This window comes from Salvelinus sp. IW2-2015, linkage group LG28, assembly GCF_002910315.2.
Source record: "Salvelinus sp. IW2-2015 linkage group LG28, ASM291031v2, whole genome shotgun sequence".
NCBI classification, from domain to species: Eukaryota; Metazoa; Chordata; class Actinopteri; order Salmoniformes; family Salmonidae; genus Salvelinus; species Salvelinus sp. IW2-2015.
In genome coordinates, this window is record NC_036868.1 from 6,308,987 (window position 1) to 6,322,312 (window position 13,326).

Here is a 13,326-nt window from a genome sequence, read left to right on the forward strand (position 1 = left end):
AATGCATGCTGTTTCTGCAGTTGGTTCTAATTTGGGATGCACATAATTAATCATCTGAGCATACGTACCAGGTGATGTGAATCCATTTAGGTAGATCAGGGGACAAGCTGTGAAGATAATATCAAAGATTAGCAACAGTTTAATTTGTTTCTAGATTTTATTTTCATGGGAGATAAAGTATTTAGCAGTTAGCGATTAATTTTAGTGTTATCCAAAATAAAAAAGACCCCAAAAAGCTCACATGATGTTGCGGTTTCGCAAATGAAGGTCACAAGGTTGTCTTGGATAGTTGCAAAGGCATCGAAGTCGTCCACAACGAAGATGTGCCTGTCGCTTGGCTTGCTCCCAATGTTCTGCAGCTCAGCATAATCCACATCGGCAACACCAACCACAAACACACTGTAACCTGTAGGAGGAACATGTTCACACTTAAGCAATAAGGCCCGAGCAGGTGTGTTATATATATGGCCAATATACCACGGCTAAGGGCTGGTCTTACGCGCGACGCAACACGGAGTGCCTGGACACAGCCCTTAGCCATGATATATTGGCCATATACCTCAAAGCCCCAAGGTGCCTTATTGCTATTATAAACTGGTTACCAACGTAATTAGAGCAGTAAAAATGTATGTTTTGTCATACCGGTGGTATACGACCTGATATACCATGGCTGATATACCATGGAACCACCCAATTTATAAACTAACATAGCCAACTATGTGTATTGGTGATTCTAATAAGTTACAGATTGTAGATACTTCAATGACAACATAAACAACACAAACAACACACTCGTTGTGATTGACGGTTTGACTGGAAGATTCCTGTTCAACAAACTCAGTAACCCTTACCAGCATGCTGCAGTGCGGCAGCGCTTTTCTTCACCTCATCCTGAGAACGACCGTCTGTGACAGCTACCACAACCTTGGGGACATTCCTCCTCATTCCATTTTCAGACGTAAATACCTTCTCCTTGACATGCTTCAGAGCAACACCTGATCAAGAGCAAAGAAAGGTCAATGAAAATGTCAATTTAATTAGTGTGATATCGGATAACTTTGAATAGACAACAATGTCTATTTAGTGGATGGATCTATAAAGAATAAGCATGTTTGGCCTGAATGCCAGTCTGTTTGTGCCATAATGCCAACTCCTTGTCACTCATTATCATGCCAGTGACAGTAATGGATTTGGTAAGAGCAGACACAGATCTGGGACCAGGCTCATGGAACGTGTTGGTGTCATTGTAACGTTTACAACCTGAGACTAGTTGGTGGGTGCTGGGTTTGGGAAGAGGCTCACCGGTCTTAGTGTTTCCTCCTCTGTACTGAATGAGCTGTAGAGCAGCGAGACCGCTGCCCTTGTCCGAGTAAGAGTTCAGCCTGAACTCTGTCTTTGCTTCGTCGCTGTACTGAACGAACGACACCTGTTTCCAAAGTAAACAGACATGAGCATTACGAGGAGTTGTAGTATGATGTCATAGCGTACCTGGTATTCTATGTGGTATGTTATGCTAAAACGAACAGCTATCACCAAGTTGACTAACAATTATAGTCTTAAAAGCATATTGTAACACGATTTATACCTCTATTTACAGCACTACACACCTGCATTCCTGTCGATCCGATGACGTCGAAGGCTCCAATCATGCTGAAGACGAACTGCACCACTTTCCGGAAGTTCTCTTCCCCGATACTCCACGAGCCGTCGATAAGGAACACCACATCTGCCTTGGCACCTTTGCACACTGATGCAGAATAAAAACAACTCAATGAACTGCACTACATAGATTCCATGGCAGGCCGCAGACTCTGAGCTGCCTGGAACACCAGGCATCAGAAAGAGAGTGGGCAACCTCGAAAATAAAAACGTCTGCAGGAATCTCAAAAACAAAACCATCGAGGAAAACAATGACATAATGAAGTTGTACATAGCAATTATTGGTTTAATTGATCATACTTTCCTGAAAAAAACGATCAAAACAAGAAACATTTGGTCACCATGAGGGCTGGAAATGAACTGCTCTTTAATGGCTTTCTCGCTTAGTAGAACAAAAAGTAGTTGGCAAAACAAAAGATAATGTCTGCCTGATGTGGTAGAGCACATTTTTTTTATCTCTCGCAATCCCCTTCCTCCAAGTCTGAGTCCATAAACAAGTTTTACACAATATCTTATCAAACAAACAGCTTCTTTGGACACCTAGGTTATTCATTAGTTAATGGGTGTGTTCCATTGAAAAACCCTGGGGGTCTGTGTGGACCATGTGGCAGCCATTAGTTTAATAACTGGCACTAACACTAACTCTGATCTAGAGGAAGTCTGCAGGTCTCTGCTTCTGCCAAATAATGAGATGTTGAGTGTTTTGCATATTCTCTAAACTTGCCTTTTTATTACTTTCACCTAATGGCACTAAAAACACACACAAATAAAACCATTCTGATGGCACTAAARACACACACAAATAAAACCATTCTGATGGCACTAAAAACACACACAAATAAAACCKTTCRGARGGCKCTAAAAACYSACACAAATAAAAACCAWTCTGATGGCACTAAAAACACACACAAATAAAACCATTCTGATGGCACTAAAAACACACACAAATAAAAACCATTCTGATGGCACTAAAWACACACACAAATAAAACCATTCGGATGTCGTTTAAGCTGACAGCTGGTTTGAAGCTCAAATATTCCATAGCATTGGTGGATGCAGTGCTGTGTGTTTCTGTGTGGTTCTGTATGGTTATGTGTGGTTCTGTGTGGCTCTGTATGGTTATGTGTGGTTCTGTATGGTTCTGTGTGGTTCAGTGTGGTTATGATTGGTTCTGTTGGGTTATGATTGGTTCTGTCTGGTTCTGTGTGGTTCTGTGGCTTTATGGATGTGGTGGATATGGTGCCATTTCTGCTTACCTGCCCATGCAGGGGGGATGGTAGGAGGTGGTGGAGGAGTGGGGGGTTGTGTTGGCGCTTCAGTAGGCTTGACCACTTTGACAAAGAGACAACAATAAGTAAAAATAGACAAGAATTCACAAAACAACACTTAAAGTAACATTTTGAAGACTTTAGATACTCACGGGTTCTCTCCTTGGTGCTGACTCCGGGGCCCTCCAAGTTGGGGGTCTGAACGAACACGGTGGCGCTGTAGAGAGCGTCCGGGGAGAGACCCTCGAAGCAGTACTGGCTCTGAGCTGCAGTGATGGTGATCTCCTGCTGACCTTTACTGGAGGCTAGACAGAGACAGCACAAAGAGAAATATGAGACATGTAGACATATGTTGAGAAGAGAAACATGTTGACATGTGTTGACTGCCGAGGCTGCTGCCTGAAACGTTGCTCCTCATAAAATTCATAGGTCTTCTCTGAGTACGCAAACCAGAGTTAATGCCATTCAGCTGGGGTTATTTGACAGTTCTGCGGTTAAACAATAATGTCAAAATACATGTAATATCTGTGTTATCACTCTACACATGTAATTCAATATGAATTGTTTTGGGGGAAATGCAGACATATTTTGAGAATGTTTTTTGGGGGGTCAAATGAACCATGAGACCAATACAATGGCCTTATAAAGTAGAATTATCCCCCCATTCACCTCTCCTCGGCTGACTCCTTTCTGCTTAAGGCTCCCATAGTCATTGCTTAGTCATTTTTGGTCAGAGACATTTGCCATGATCCTCGCTCCTCCACCACTGTTTGCATTCCTCTTCAGACAAACCATTGCCTCTGTCTATGTCTGATGCATCTTTAAAAGGTTGCTAGCTTCTCAAAACTTGGGGACTGTTTACCTTCGGGGAGTGCTTTCTGCAGCAGCTGTCTTTCTCACACAAGCAAAGACGGCTTTAGTTTGGAAATGTGTCATGGGTAATGACTATCATGTCAATATTTAAATCCTTGCGATACTGCTTCCTATTTTTAACAGTTTATACCCCGGTTCTATGTGTGAATATGAAACAGATTGATTCAAAGGCAGACAGTAATTAAAAGGATGTCATCTTTTCAGTCAGAGATACAATTAAAATTTGGTGGACGTATGCTTTCAGAAAACGCCACATCATGCATTCTCCTTCGAGGGATAAACACAGGGGAGGGCTAAGGATAAACAGTCGTGTGAATGTCTAGACTCAATCTCAACACGCAGCACAGTGCCATTTCAATGTTCTGAACACAGAAGAGGGTGTGGCTCTGATCCGTGGAGGATCTATAGCATCTCTGACTAGTGACTGACTAATACATCATGTGTTGATGTCCCTTCAACATTCTCCTTGTGGCTTCAGATTTTTTACATAAAAGGAAGCATATACTCAATTGGAATGCAGCAATTTTTCAGGGTAGAAAAAGTGTCTCATCTATCCAAGCTTAAAGGTGAAATCTGCTATTAATGTTTGGATGAAACAGGAATTCAGGATTATGGCTTTAAGATTGAGACTTACGGTCCAGAGGGTTGAGCTTGATCCTGTAGGAAGTGGCAGCCCTGTGAGGACTCCACTTGATGCAGAACTTGTCGAAGCCAACGTTGTAGGTCTCGATGTTGGTGACGTTCAGGTAGACTGTGGAGCCGAACACAAGAAGAAGAGATCAGACTGACTTCAAGACTGAGGCTACAGTGGACTGAGGCTACAGGGAATAGGGTGCTATTTGGGACTAAGCATGTCTTCAGGTTAGCATTGATGTTCAAGCAAGGTGATATTTCTGTTATTCAAACACATACGTGTTGTTCCCTGTCCTTCGAGGGCCCCGCTCATGCCAGCCCCATACTGGGCAAACACTTTGACATCGTAGGTGGTGCCAGGGAGCAGGTTCTGGAGGGTGTATGAGGTCACGTCACCCACAAATACGTCCAAGCTCTTACTCTGATCTTCTTCTGCAGGCAAAACACAACGCAAACTCTACGTTACAACAGCAACACTACAACACAAACTCATACGGAGAGGAGAGGAGCAGTCTGATCTAAACCTGAAATCATCTCATTTGAAATGTAAAGGTATGATTTCATGAAAATTATTCTGCATCATTACTTGTTCATTGTTGTTAATAAACTTTGGCTTTGTACTAGAAAGTGTGGTTGGTTGATATGGACAATGAAATATAAAACCCTGCATGACAAAGCATGATATTGAGAAGTCTTGTAACTCAGGGTGTTATGGGTCCCTTCTCATGACTGCACAGGCGTGGCCCAGAGTCTGACGTCATCTCACCCGCAGGCGTGTAGACCAGCTTGTATCCGAGCACTGGAGACGGCGAGGGGTCCCAGGCCACACGGAAGCGGGTGTACCACTCGTCTGAGACGCGCAGGCTCAAGGGCTCCAGCAGGCCGACTATAACAGAGGCAGAGCACCAGCAGAGAGAGCAGACACATGTCAACATTCAATCAGTCACGGCAATTACGGCCAACAACAAGTGAGGCCATGACCCCATTTCCAGAATAGCTAGCCCCCAATGCAGTAAGTCACCACATTACCACAGCATATCCTGGGCTCCAAGTCTACAGCAGCCACTGTTGTTTTTCCTCCTCCTCAGTTTATGAAGACTATTATGAGTAATACATGTGTTTAGACTGGATAGATTTTTTCATAGTCTTGCTGAGGGAGCTGACCTGGGTAGTGGGTAGGTTGGTTTGCGTGGGTGGTGACAACCCATTGGAGCGAGGCTCATCCACAGTGGTGCTTCTTTTAAAGCCAAGAAATAAAGTTTCTATTGTTTGTGTATCTCGGGGCAATTGTTCACCAGTCGTTGAGCTTTCCCAGTTGCCTCTACTGTTAATCTTCCCAACTCTTCAAAATAATTTTTGGGGGAATCGGTATGGTATGGCTCTTGTAAGTATTTTCCAGTTCTCACTCCCAGCTCAGTTCATCAGGCTTGGAAATTCTGTCCCTCTAGCTAGACCGTCAGGTGTACAGTATACTAGACTGAACACTTCCTGAACACTTTTCCTAACTGCGTTACCTGTGCGTCCGGGCCCGATCAGAGATGGCCCTGCTCCATCAGCATAGATGGCTTCAACAGTTATGCTGTAGGGAGTGTCAGGAAGCAGGTTCTGCAGGATGGCATTGTTTCTGTTGCCAGGAACAACCGTCTGTGAGGAAAGGTACCAAAGAGAACTTAGTCAGTTCATTAAAAAAGGAACATAATTATGGAATTACTTTTGGAAGCTATGCACTAATTCTAGGCTTGCAGCAGAGAGCAAAAAGAAGGCAATTAATGAAAGTTCCCTGTCCTCATGGAACACTGGAGGGTTAGCTCTCCTGACCTTTCTCGTTTAGATGCATTTGTTATGTCACTCAATGGTTGGCTTATTAGGGAATAATTATGCAGTGCTGCTGTGCTGCCCTAAAGTGCTCCAGCTCTGTGTTTAAAGTCATTAATAATCCAACGTAATGTAACGTAATGTGTGATAATGTTGATCTAACTGAGCCTTTAATTCGTCTTACTAATCAGCAGTTATTTGCTGGAGTTAACCAAACAGGCGCTGAAGTAAGACTTTGTAGGCCTACAGTGCTTTGGCAGTAGTAACACGTTGAACAGTAAGTTCATGCGAGTGTGAAGGAGTGTATTTGATTTGCAACTCAGACAAATATAAAAAGAGACATGTTTAGGTCATGAACTCACTCGTCCCTCGAGTAAACCTTTAAGTTCCTTGCTACGTGAAAGTCTGTCGAGAGAGACTCTGTATGTGTACCAAATGGCACCCTATTCCTTATATAGTGCACTACTTTAGGCCAGAGCCCTATGGGTGCCATATGGTATCCAACCTATGAACTCACAAACTCAGTGATGGGGTCTCCAGTGGTGGGGGCGTAGGCGATCTTGTATTGCTGCACTGGGCCCTCCGCGTGGTCCCAAACGATGGTCAGAGTGTTGGTGGTGGCATCAAACACCCGCAGGTTCCTAGGTCCAACACGGGGCACTGCAACAGCAACAGCAAAAATACTGGGTTACACTCAAACACATGTACCTAGCAACGCTGCACACCACATGATCCTCAAAATGTTAAACAGCTGCACCATTGAGAGCATCTTGTCTGGCTGCCTCACCGCTTGGTATGACAACTGCTTGGCATCTGACCGCAAGGTGCTACAGAGGGTAGTTTGTACGGCCCAGTACATCACTGGGGACGAGCTCCCTGCCACCCAGGACCTCTATACCAGGCGGTGTCAGAGGAATGCCCAAAATTGTCATTGTCAGACTCCAGCCACCCAAGTCATAGACTTTTCTCTCTGCTACCGCAAGGCAAGAGATACCGATGCACCAAGTCTGGAACCAACAGGACCATGAACAGCTTCTACCCCCAAGCCATAAGACTTCTAAATATTTAGTTAAATAGCTAACCAAATAACTACCCAAACTATCTGCCCTGACCCTTTTTTGACTCAGCACATACGCTGTTGCTACAGTTTATAATCTATCCTGTTGCCTAATCACTTTACTTCTAGTTACTGTATATGTACATATCTACCACAATTACCTCGTACCCCTGCATATCGACTAGGTACTGGTACCCTGTGTATATAGCCAAGTTATCGTTACTCATTGTGTATTTACTATTACTTTTGTTATTACGTGTTTCTAAAACAAAATCTCTCTGCATTGTTGGGAAGGGTCCGTAAGTAAGCATTTCACTGTTAGTCCACACCTGTTGTTTACAAAGCATGTGACATATAAAATTTGATTTGATTTGACCTAGTAACCACCACTATATATAGCTACGTGTGTGTGTGTGTGTGTGTGATGTGGTGTGTGTGTGTGTGTGTGTGTGTGTGTGTGTGTGTACTTGAATGTAGACTATAGTATAAGCAAATATGTGTGGAAGCATTAGTAACAATCATGAGTCGAGAGTATCAATGTAAACAAGAGTCGCATGAGTCAGTAGTATCAATGTAAACAACAAAGTTGGATTCAGGTCTCACATGTTTTGCCGTCTCCCTTCACTGGTGAGCCCTCCCCATCGGCATACAGAGCCAGGACACTGATCGAGTACGGCGTGTCGGGAATGAGCGAGTCCAGGAACGCGTTGTTGATGTTTCCCGGGACCAGGACCTTTGGAGAGGTCATAAGACATAGATCACAATGATGGTTTCCCAGAGAGGAAGATTGTTTTGCATCCCAAATGGAAACCTATTCCCTATTTTAGAGCACTACGTTAGTATAGAGCGTCATTTGGGATGCATCCTGGAAGAAGGATTCGTATTCAAATGACCTTTTTCATGCATTACATACTGCTCTGGCACTGCTAACGTACATAATGAGCTCACTGTTAATCCATGCTAGATTCTTCTTGGAGGGAGCCTAGTGCCAAAGGTTAACATGAAGTACTAACAAAGCCCTGAAGAGGTTTAAAACGCTAAACAAATACATGAATTTAGCTAAGAAGTGATTGATAAACAAATGAGTGTTATGAAGCATCCATCGTCTGGTAAATGCAAAGACGTAACCAACACCACGAGACCGGTGCTCTGTCATTGGACAGGCCTCAACGTGTACTGTATCTATCTCACCCCTGTTTCTAACAACAGTGGGGCCCAGTCTCATCATATCACCAGGGTCACCACTGTCACTAAGCAGCACATTATCTATTAACTTGTCTGGGGGACGGCCATTACATCATGCTAAATACCTTCATCTAAAGCTTATCTGAGGATTTAACTGAAAATCTCATAGTTGAAAGAGTGATGGAGAAGACATGCAGGTAGCTGAGGTATATAATAAAGTATATTTCCTGTGAAAAGCACTCATAAGGCTGTCCTCCTTACAAAATGGAGCCTGATTGAGAATAGACAGGAGGTTAGCTGAGCTAGCGAAAGCTTTGGTAAAAAAAAATCTGTCTCTTAGCATGAGGCATTTTTAAGGCCTACTGCTGCATCAAATAACATTCCAATAAAAACAGCCTCATTATCGTCCAACCAAGGCCAAAACATCAAACGTTACGATTTTCATCTATGTCTATCGCAGATGTGCATGTGCACATTTTCCAAACTGCTAGTGGTACAGTAAAAGCTGTTTGTAGGCCAATTAGCTCTATCTTTCTCCTGTAATCCAAGATATGTGTATCGCATCGGTGCATAAAATCAATGCTGATAGACAGAGAATTAAAAGCCAAAAAGTCTGGATTTCCCCATTAGCCTAATGAACACCAACCTCATTGCTAAGGGAATGCCATCTGTGGAGCTTCTAAACAGACTTCCTAACAAACTCTTCGAGTGAGGGTTTTCGATATCTTCATCAAACGTAGAACCCAGCAACCCTACTCTACACTTTTATTGCTTAAGTGGACTTTACCTTTCCCTCTGACTGGTCTGAGCAGGGAGAGTAAGCGGTTGAGTGAACGAGCCTCCCCTCTTAATATAATGACAGGCTCTGGTTAACAGTGGAGAGAGATCGTTTGTAAGTCCCAAATGGCACCCTATTCCCTATATAGTGCACTGCTTTTCACCAGAGTCCTATGGGCCCTGATCAAAAGTAGGGCACTACATAGGGAATAGGGTGCTATTTGGGATGCAACTAGAGAACTTACTGTCTCGGCGGGTCTGTCTCCAGACAGAGGTGCGTAGACGATGCGGTACTGCTGCACCTGGCCAGAGGCGGGCTCCCAGCGCACGTTCAGGCTGTTGGTAGTGGGGTTGTAGATCTGGATGTTCTTAGGAGGGGTTCGTGGAACTGGGGGTCAAAAAGGGTCAGAGAAAGTCAAGAGAGGGGAGGGCAATTATATATACAACCTCAAAAACACAAAACAACAACTCTGATTTTACTCTACAAACAACAACTCTGATTTTACTTTACAATGCCTTACTTAGAAGAGTACTAACTAAGTGAAGATACCACAAGAAAATGTGAGAATTAATAGACTGCTATGTTTCAAACAGGATGTAGCTCAGTAAAAAAAAAAGGGGGAGGGAAGTAGTCTCTAGTAACCAAGTGATTTTATAGTGTCTATGTGAAGAGAATGTACAGAGAAGTTGCACCGTTTGGGTTTATGCAAAAGCCTCTTAACTTCACTTTAAAACTAAAACAGATGTGCATATTCCTCTGGCATTCAGCACGTTAGCCCATTAAAGATTAGATGCAGTACGTAGACTCAGACCCAGCCACCTTATTCATAAGTAAAAACATTCCAAATAGAACCTGTTTATCCAACAGCGAGGTTCATTCTATATGAAACACATGCATATGGTGTGTTTAGGAAGACTAGTCTGTCAAACATAGAGTATCTTCCCATTTGTACGGACATCAGAGCGCATCAAATATGATTCAACGATCATAAATCTGTGTCTCTGTCTCAAGACTGACAAGGACTTAGCGAGTATAAATAGAATGCTTGACTCCCATTGAACATTTTCGTCTTAGCCATGCACAACCAACGGAGTCTCTGGAAGCCCCTGTGGAATCATTATGCACCATATGTTCTGTAATACTGATATGCTCCGCTGGAATCACAGCATTCCAATTCACTTCACTGGGATGGATTTCTGCTGACTGCACATGGCAAACCATTTGAGCAGAAACAACATCGATGCACACAGCAGGGTATTAAAAAAAACAGACACAGGCAGGGCAACATATTATTATTATTATTGTTATTGTTATTATTATTATTGTTATTATTCTTGTTATTGTTATTATTATTCTTGTTATTATTCTTGTTATTAGTGTTATTGTTATTGTTGTTATTGTTATTATTCTTGTTATTATTAGTGGTATTATTGTTGTTGTTATTATTGTTATTATTATTGTTATGGTGAGATAAACTACACCTTTGTTCCATCTAAACGTTATGGGGGAGGGGGGTTGTGCAAATGCTATCTGGTTCAGAGATTTCAATACAACATTTTCTATTTCCACTCAGTTTTGTTAAATGTTGACCTCACCAACAATGTTTCCCTATGAGGGTATATATTATTCTGAGACCTATCTACCGGTATCTTGATATCTGAGTTCAAACTTTGGAAAAACCAAACAGGCTCGAAATTTGAAGTGCCACTGAATCAAACCAACTGAAAAGAGCACGTCTTTATTCCGATGAAAACATAATGGATGATTGGAATTTTGTCAGTTGATAACTTACGCGTCTTTCCAGTCTCTGACTGGCGCAGGCCCTCTCCCTCGGGGTAGACGGGGACCACGGTGACAGTGTACAGCGTGTCTGAGAGAAGGTTCCTCAGGATGGTGTTGGTGGTGCCACCAGACACTTGCTCCTGTTCACAGAGAGGTGTTTGACTTGCATTATCAGTGTTTATATGCTATAGCATCCATATTAGGAAGTCGTCAAATTTTAGGTATATAAATTCCTAATATGGATGCCGTAGTCGACTCAAATCTGATTGGTCAAGAGATACCCTGTGCAGCATCAGAAGTTAAGGCATGGATAGTTGGTGGTCTTACCATGTCCTCGGCTCCGCCAGAGGCAGGGACGTAGAAGAGGCGGTACTGACGCACGTTGCCCTCCGCTGGCTCCCAGCGCACCTTGAGGGAGCTAGTAGAGGGGTCGGTGACCTGCAGGTTCTTCACCCCACCCAACGCCTCTGACAAGACACAAAACAACAAGTTTAGCATCAAATCACTTATTCTATTTTGTAACTCTTTTTTCTTCTTCTTCACTGTACTAATTGTCCCTGTATTGTCTGTTTTTTTCAGGCATGACGTACTTGTCTTTCCATTTTCAGAATTTCTCTTCCCTTCAATATCGCCGTACATAGGCACCAATGTCACCTTGTACTCTGTGTCTGGCACAAGGTTCCTCAGAACGGTGTTGGTTGACATCCCAGAAACCATAGTCTGTGAAAAAGTGTCATCAGATTAGCAAAAATGTTAAGTAAATCCACCCTAATAAAGAGGTAGCTTAATCAAGTATTCAACCTACATGTTTATAGTGTTCAAAGTGATCAGTTATGTGAGTCTTCAAATATCGCTTCTATACCGTATGTGTTGTTTTTGTACCTTAAGTTCAGGTCCTCCTGCTAGCGGGGCGTAGATGACAGTGTACTGGCGCACGTCCCCCTCCGCTGGCTCCCAGCGTACCCTCAGGGAGTTTGTTGTGGGGTCAGTCACCTGCAGGTTCTTCACTCCACCCAGAGGCTCTGAGGAAGAAGAAGATACACATCAACATCATTCCAAGTAAATGTCAACGCTAATGTTCTTAAGCCGTTACTGAGTAAAATGTATTCTGATATGGAATCACACAACTGTAGTATGGGATATGGAAGCTTGTAGCTGTCAAAAAGCAGTCATTTCAAAATGAAACATATGCTTCCATAGTGCTTCCATAGTGTTAGAGTATGAGGTTCATGAGCTAAAGTAAGTACTGAAATGCTTCACTCACTTGTCTTTCCCATCTCAGACTGCAGTATGCCCTCCACGTCTGGGTAGACTGGGACAACAGACACGTTGTATTGGGTATCAGACTCCAGGTTACGCAGGATAAGGTTGGTGGTGCCCCCTGAGACTTGTTCCTGTTCAGGGCAAAGTGAAGATCAATGTTAGCACTGTATGACAATTACACAACTTGATTATAATGTAAACATGACTGGGTTGACAGTAAAAGGGATGGAGAGATGAATAGGATACATACCATTTGCTCCCTCCCATCTGGCTGGGCCACGTAGAAGACCTTGTAGTTGCGCACGTTACCGACAGCTGGGTCCCAGCGAACAGACAGACTGTTGATGGTGGGGTCGATGACCTTCATGTTCTTCACTCCACCCAAAGGATCTGAGGCAGAGGATACAATGTTATAGCATCACACTTACTGTATTGTACGAGCTGCCAATACCTAAGTAGCAAACACATTTTGTTTTTAAGAAGAAAATGTATATGTTTTTATCGTCACATACACCGGATAGGTGTAATGAAATGTGTTGTTTTACAGGGTCAGCCATAGTAGTAAGGCCCCCCATGCGCTAATTAGGGATAAGTGCCTTGCTCAAGGGCACATTGACCAATTTTTCACCTTGTCGGCTCAGGTATTCGAACAATCAATCATTTGGTTACTCTAACCACTAGGCTACCTGCCACCCGTATCATTTAATTTCACCCTGTCATTTCAACTCATTTAATTTCACCCTGTCATTTCAACCCACTTGTCTTTCCATTCTGAGACCTAGAGAGACCCTCCATCTCATGGTAGACAGGCACCACTGTCACAGTGTATTCCGTATCTGGATTGAGTTCCTTCAGAACAGTGATGGTCGTTGTTCCAGACACCTGGTCCTGTTCAAGAAAGAAGAAGATAGAATATCAGTCAGAATCAGAAAGCCATGTTGACTAGCTTCAGGGGAATACACCAGCAGAAAGCCACGTTGACTAGCTTCAGGGGAAAACACCAGCAGAAAGCC

At 43.1% G+C, this 13,326-nt stretch overlaps 1 protein-coding gene across 4 annotated transcripts in view; it reads right to left on the bottom strand.

Moving 5' to 3' along the window:
* Positions 1-13,326, bottom strand: part of col12a1b (collagen, type XII, alpha 1b) — an 89,101-nt gene that overhangs the window by 18,380 nt on the left and 57,395 nt on the right. For all 4 annotated transcript variants that reach the window (XM_023974405.2, XM_023974401.2, XM_023974402.2 and 1 more), the window contains 21 exons: positions 13,072-13,201; positions 12,564-12,703; positions 12,315-12,444; positions 11,933-12,072; positions 11,641-11,770; positions 11,378-11,517; positions 11,061-11,190; positions 9,513-9,655; positions 7,909-8,038; positions 6,766-6,908; positions 5,948-6,077; positions 5,200-5,319; positions 4,713-4,865; positions 4,435-4,551; positions 3,080-3,232; positions 2,916-2,990; positions 1,608-1,747; positions 1,303-1,426; positions 852-995; positions 242-406; positions 69-107 (listed from right to left, as the gene is read on the bottom strand). In XM_023974405.2, the coding sequence (XP_023830173.1) occupies positions 69-107; positions 242-406; positions 852-995; positions 1,303-1,426; positions 1,608-1,747; positions 2,916-2,990; positions 3,080-3,232; positions 4,435-4,551; positions 4,713-4,865; positions 5,200-5,319; positions 5,948-6,077; positions 6,766-6,908; positions 7,909-8,038; positions 9,513-9,655; positions 11,061-11,190; positions 11,378-11,517; positions 11,641-11,770; positions 11,933-12,072; positions 12,315-12,444; positions 12,564-12,703; positions 13,072-13,201 (2,716 nt within the window). The remainder of the gene's footprint in view (positions 1-68; positions 108-241; positions 407-851; positions 996-1,302; positions 1,427-1,607; positions 1,748-2,915; positions 2,991-3,079; positions 3,233-4,434; positions 4,552-4,712; positions 4,866-5,199; positions 5,320-5,947; positions 6,078-6,765; positions 6,909-7,908; positions 8,039-9,512; positions 9,656-11,060; positions 11,191-11,377; positions 11,518-11,640; positions 11,771-11,932; positions 12,073-12,314; positions 12,445-12,563; positions 12,704-13,071; positions 13,202-13,326) is intronic.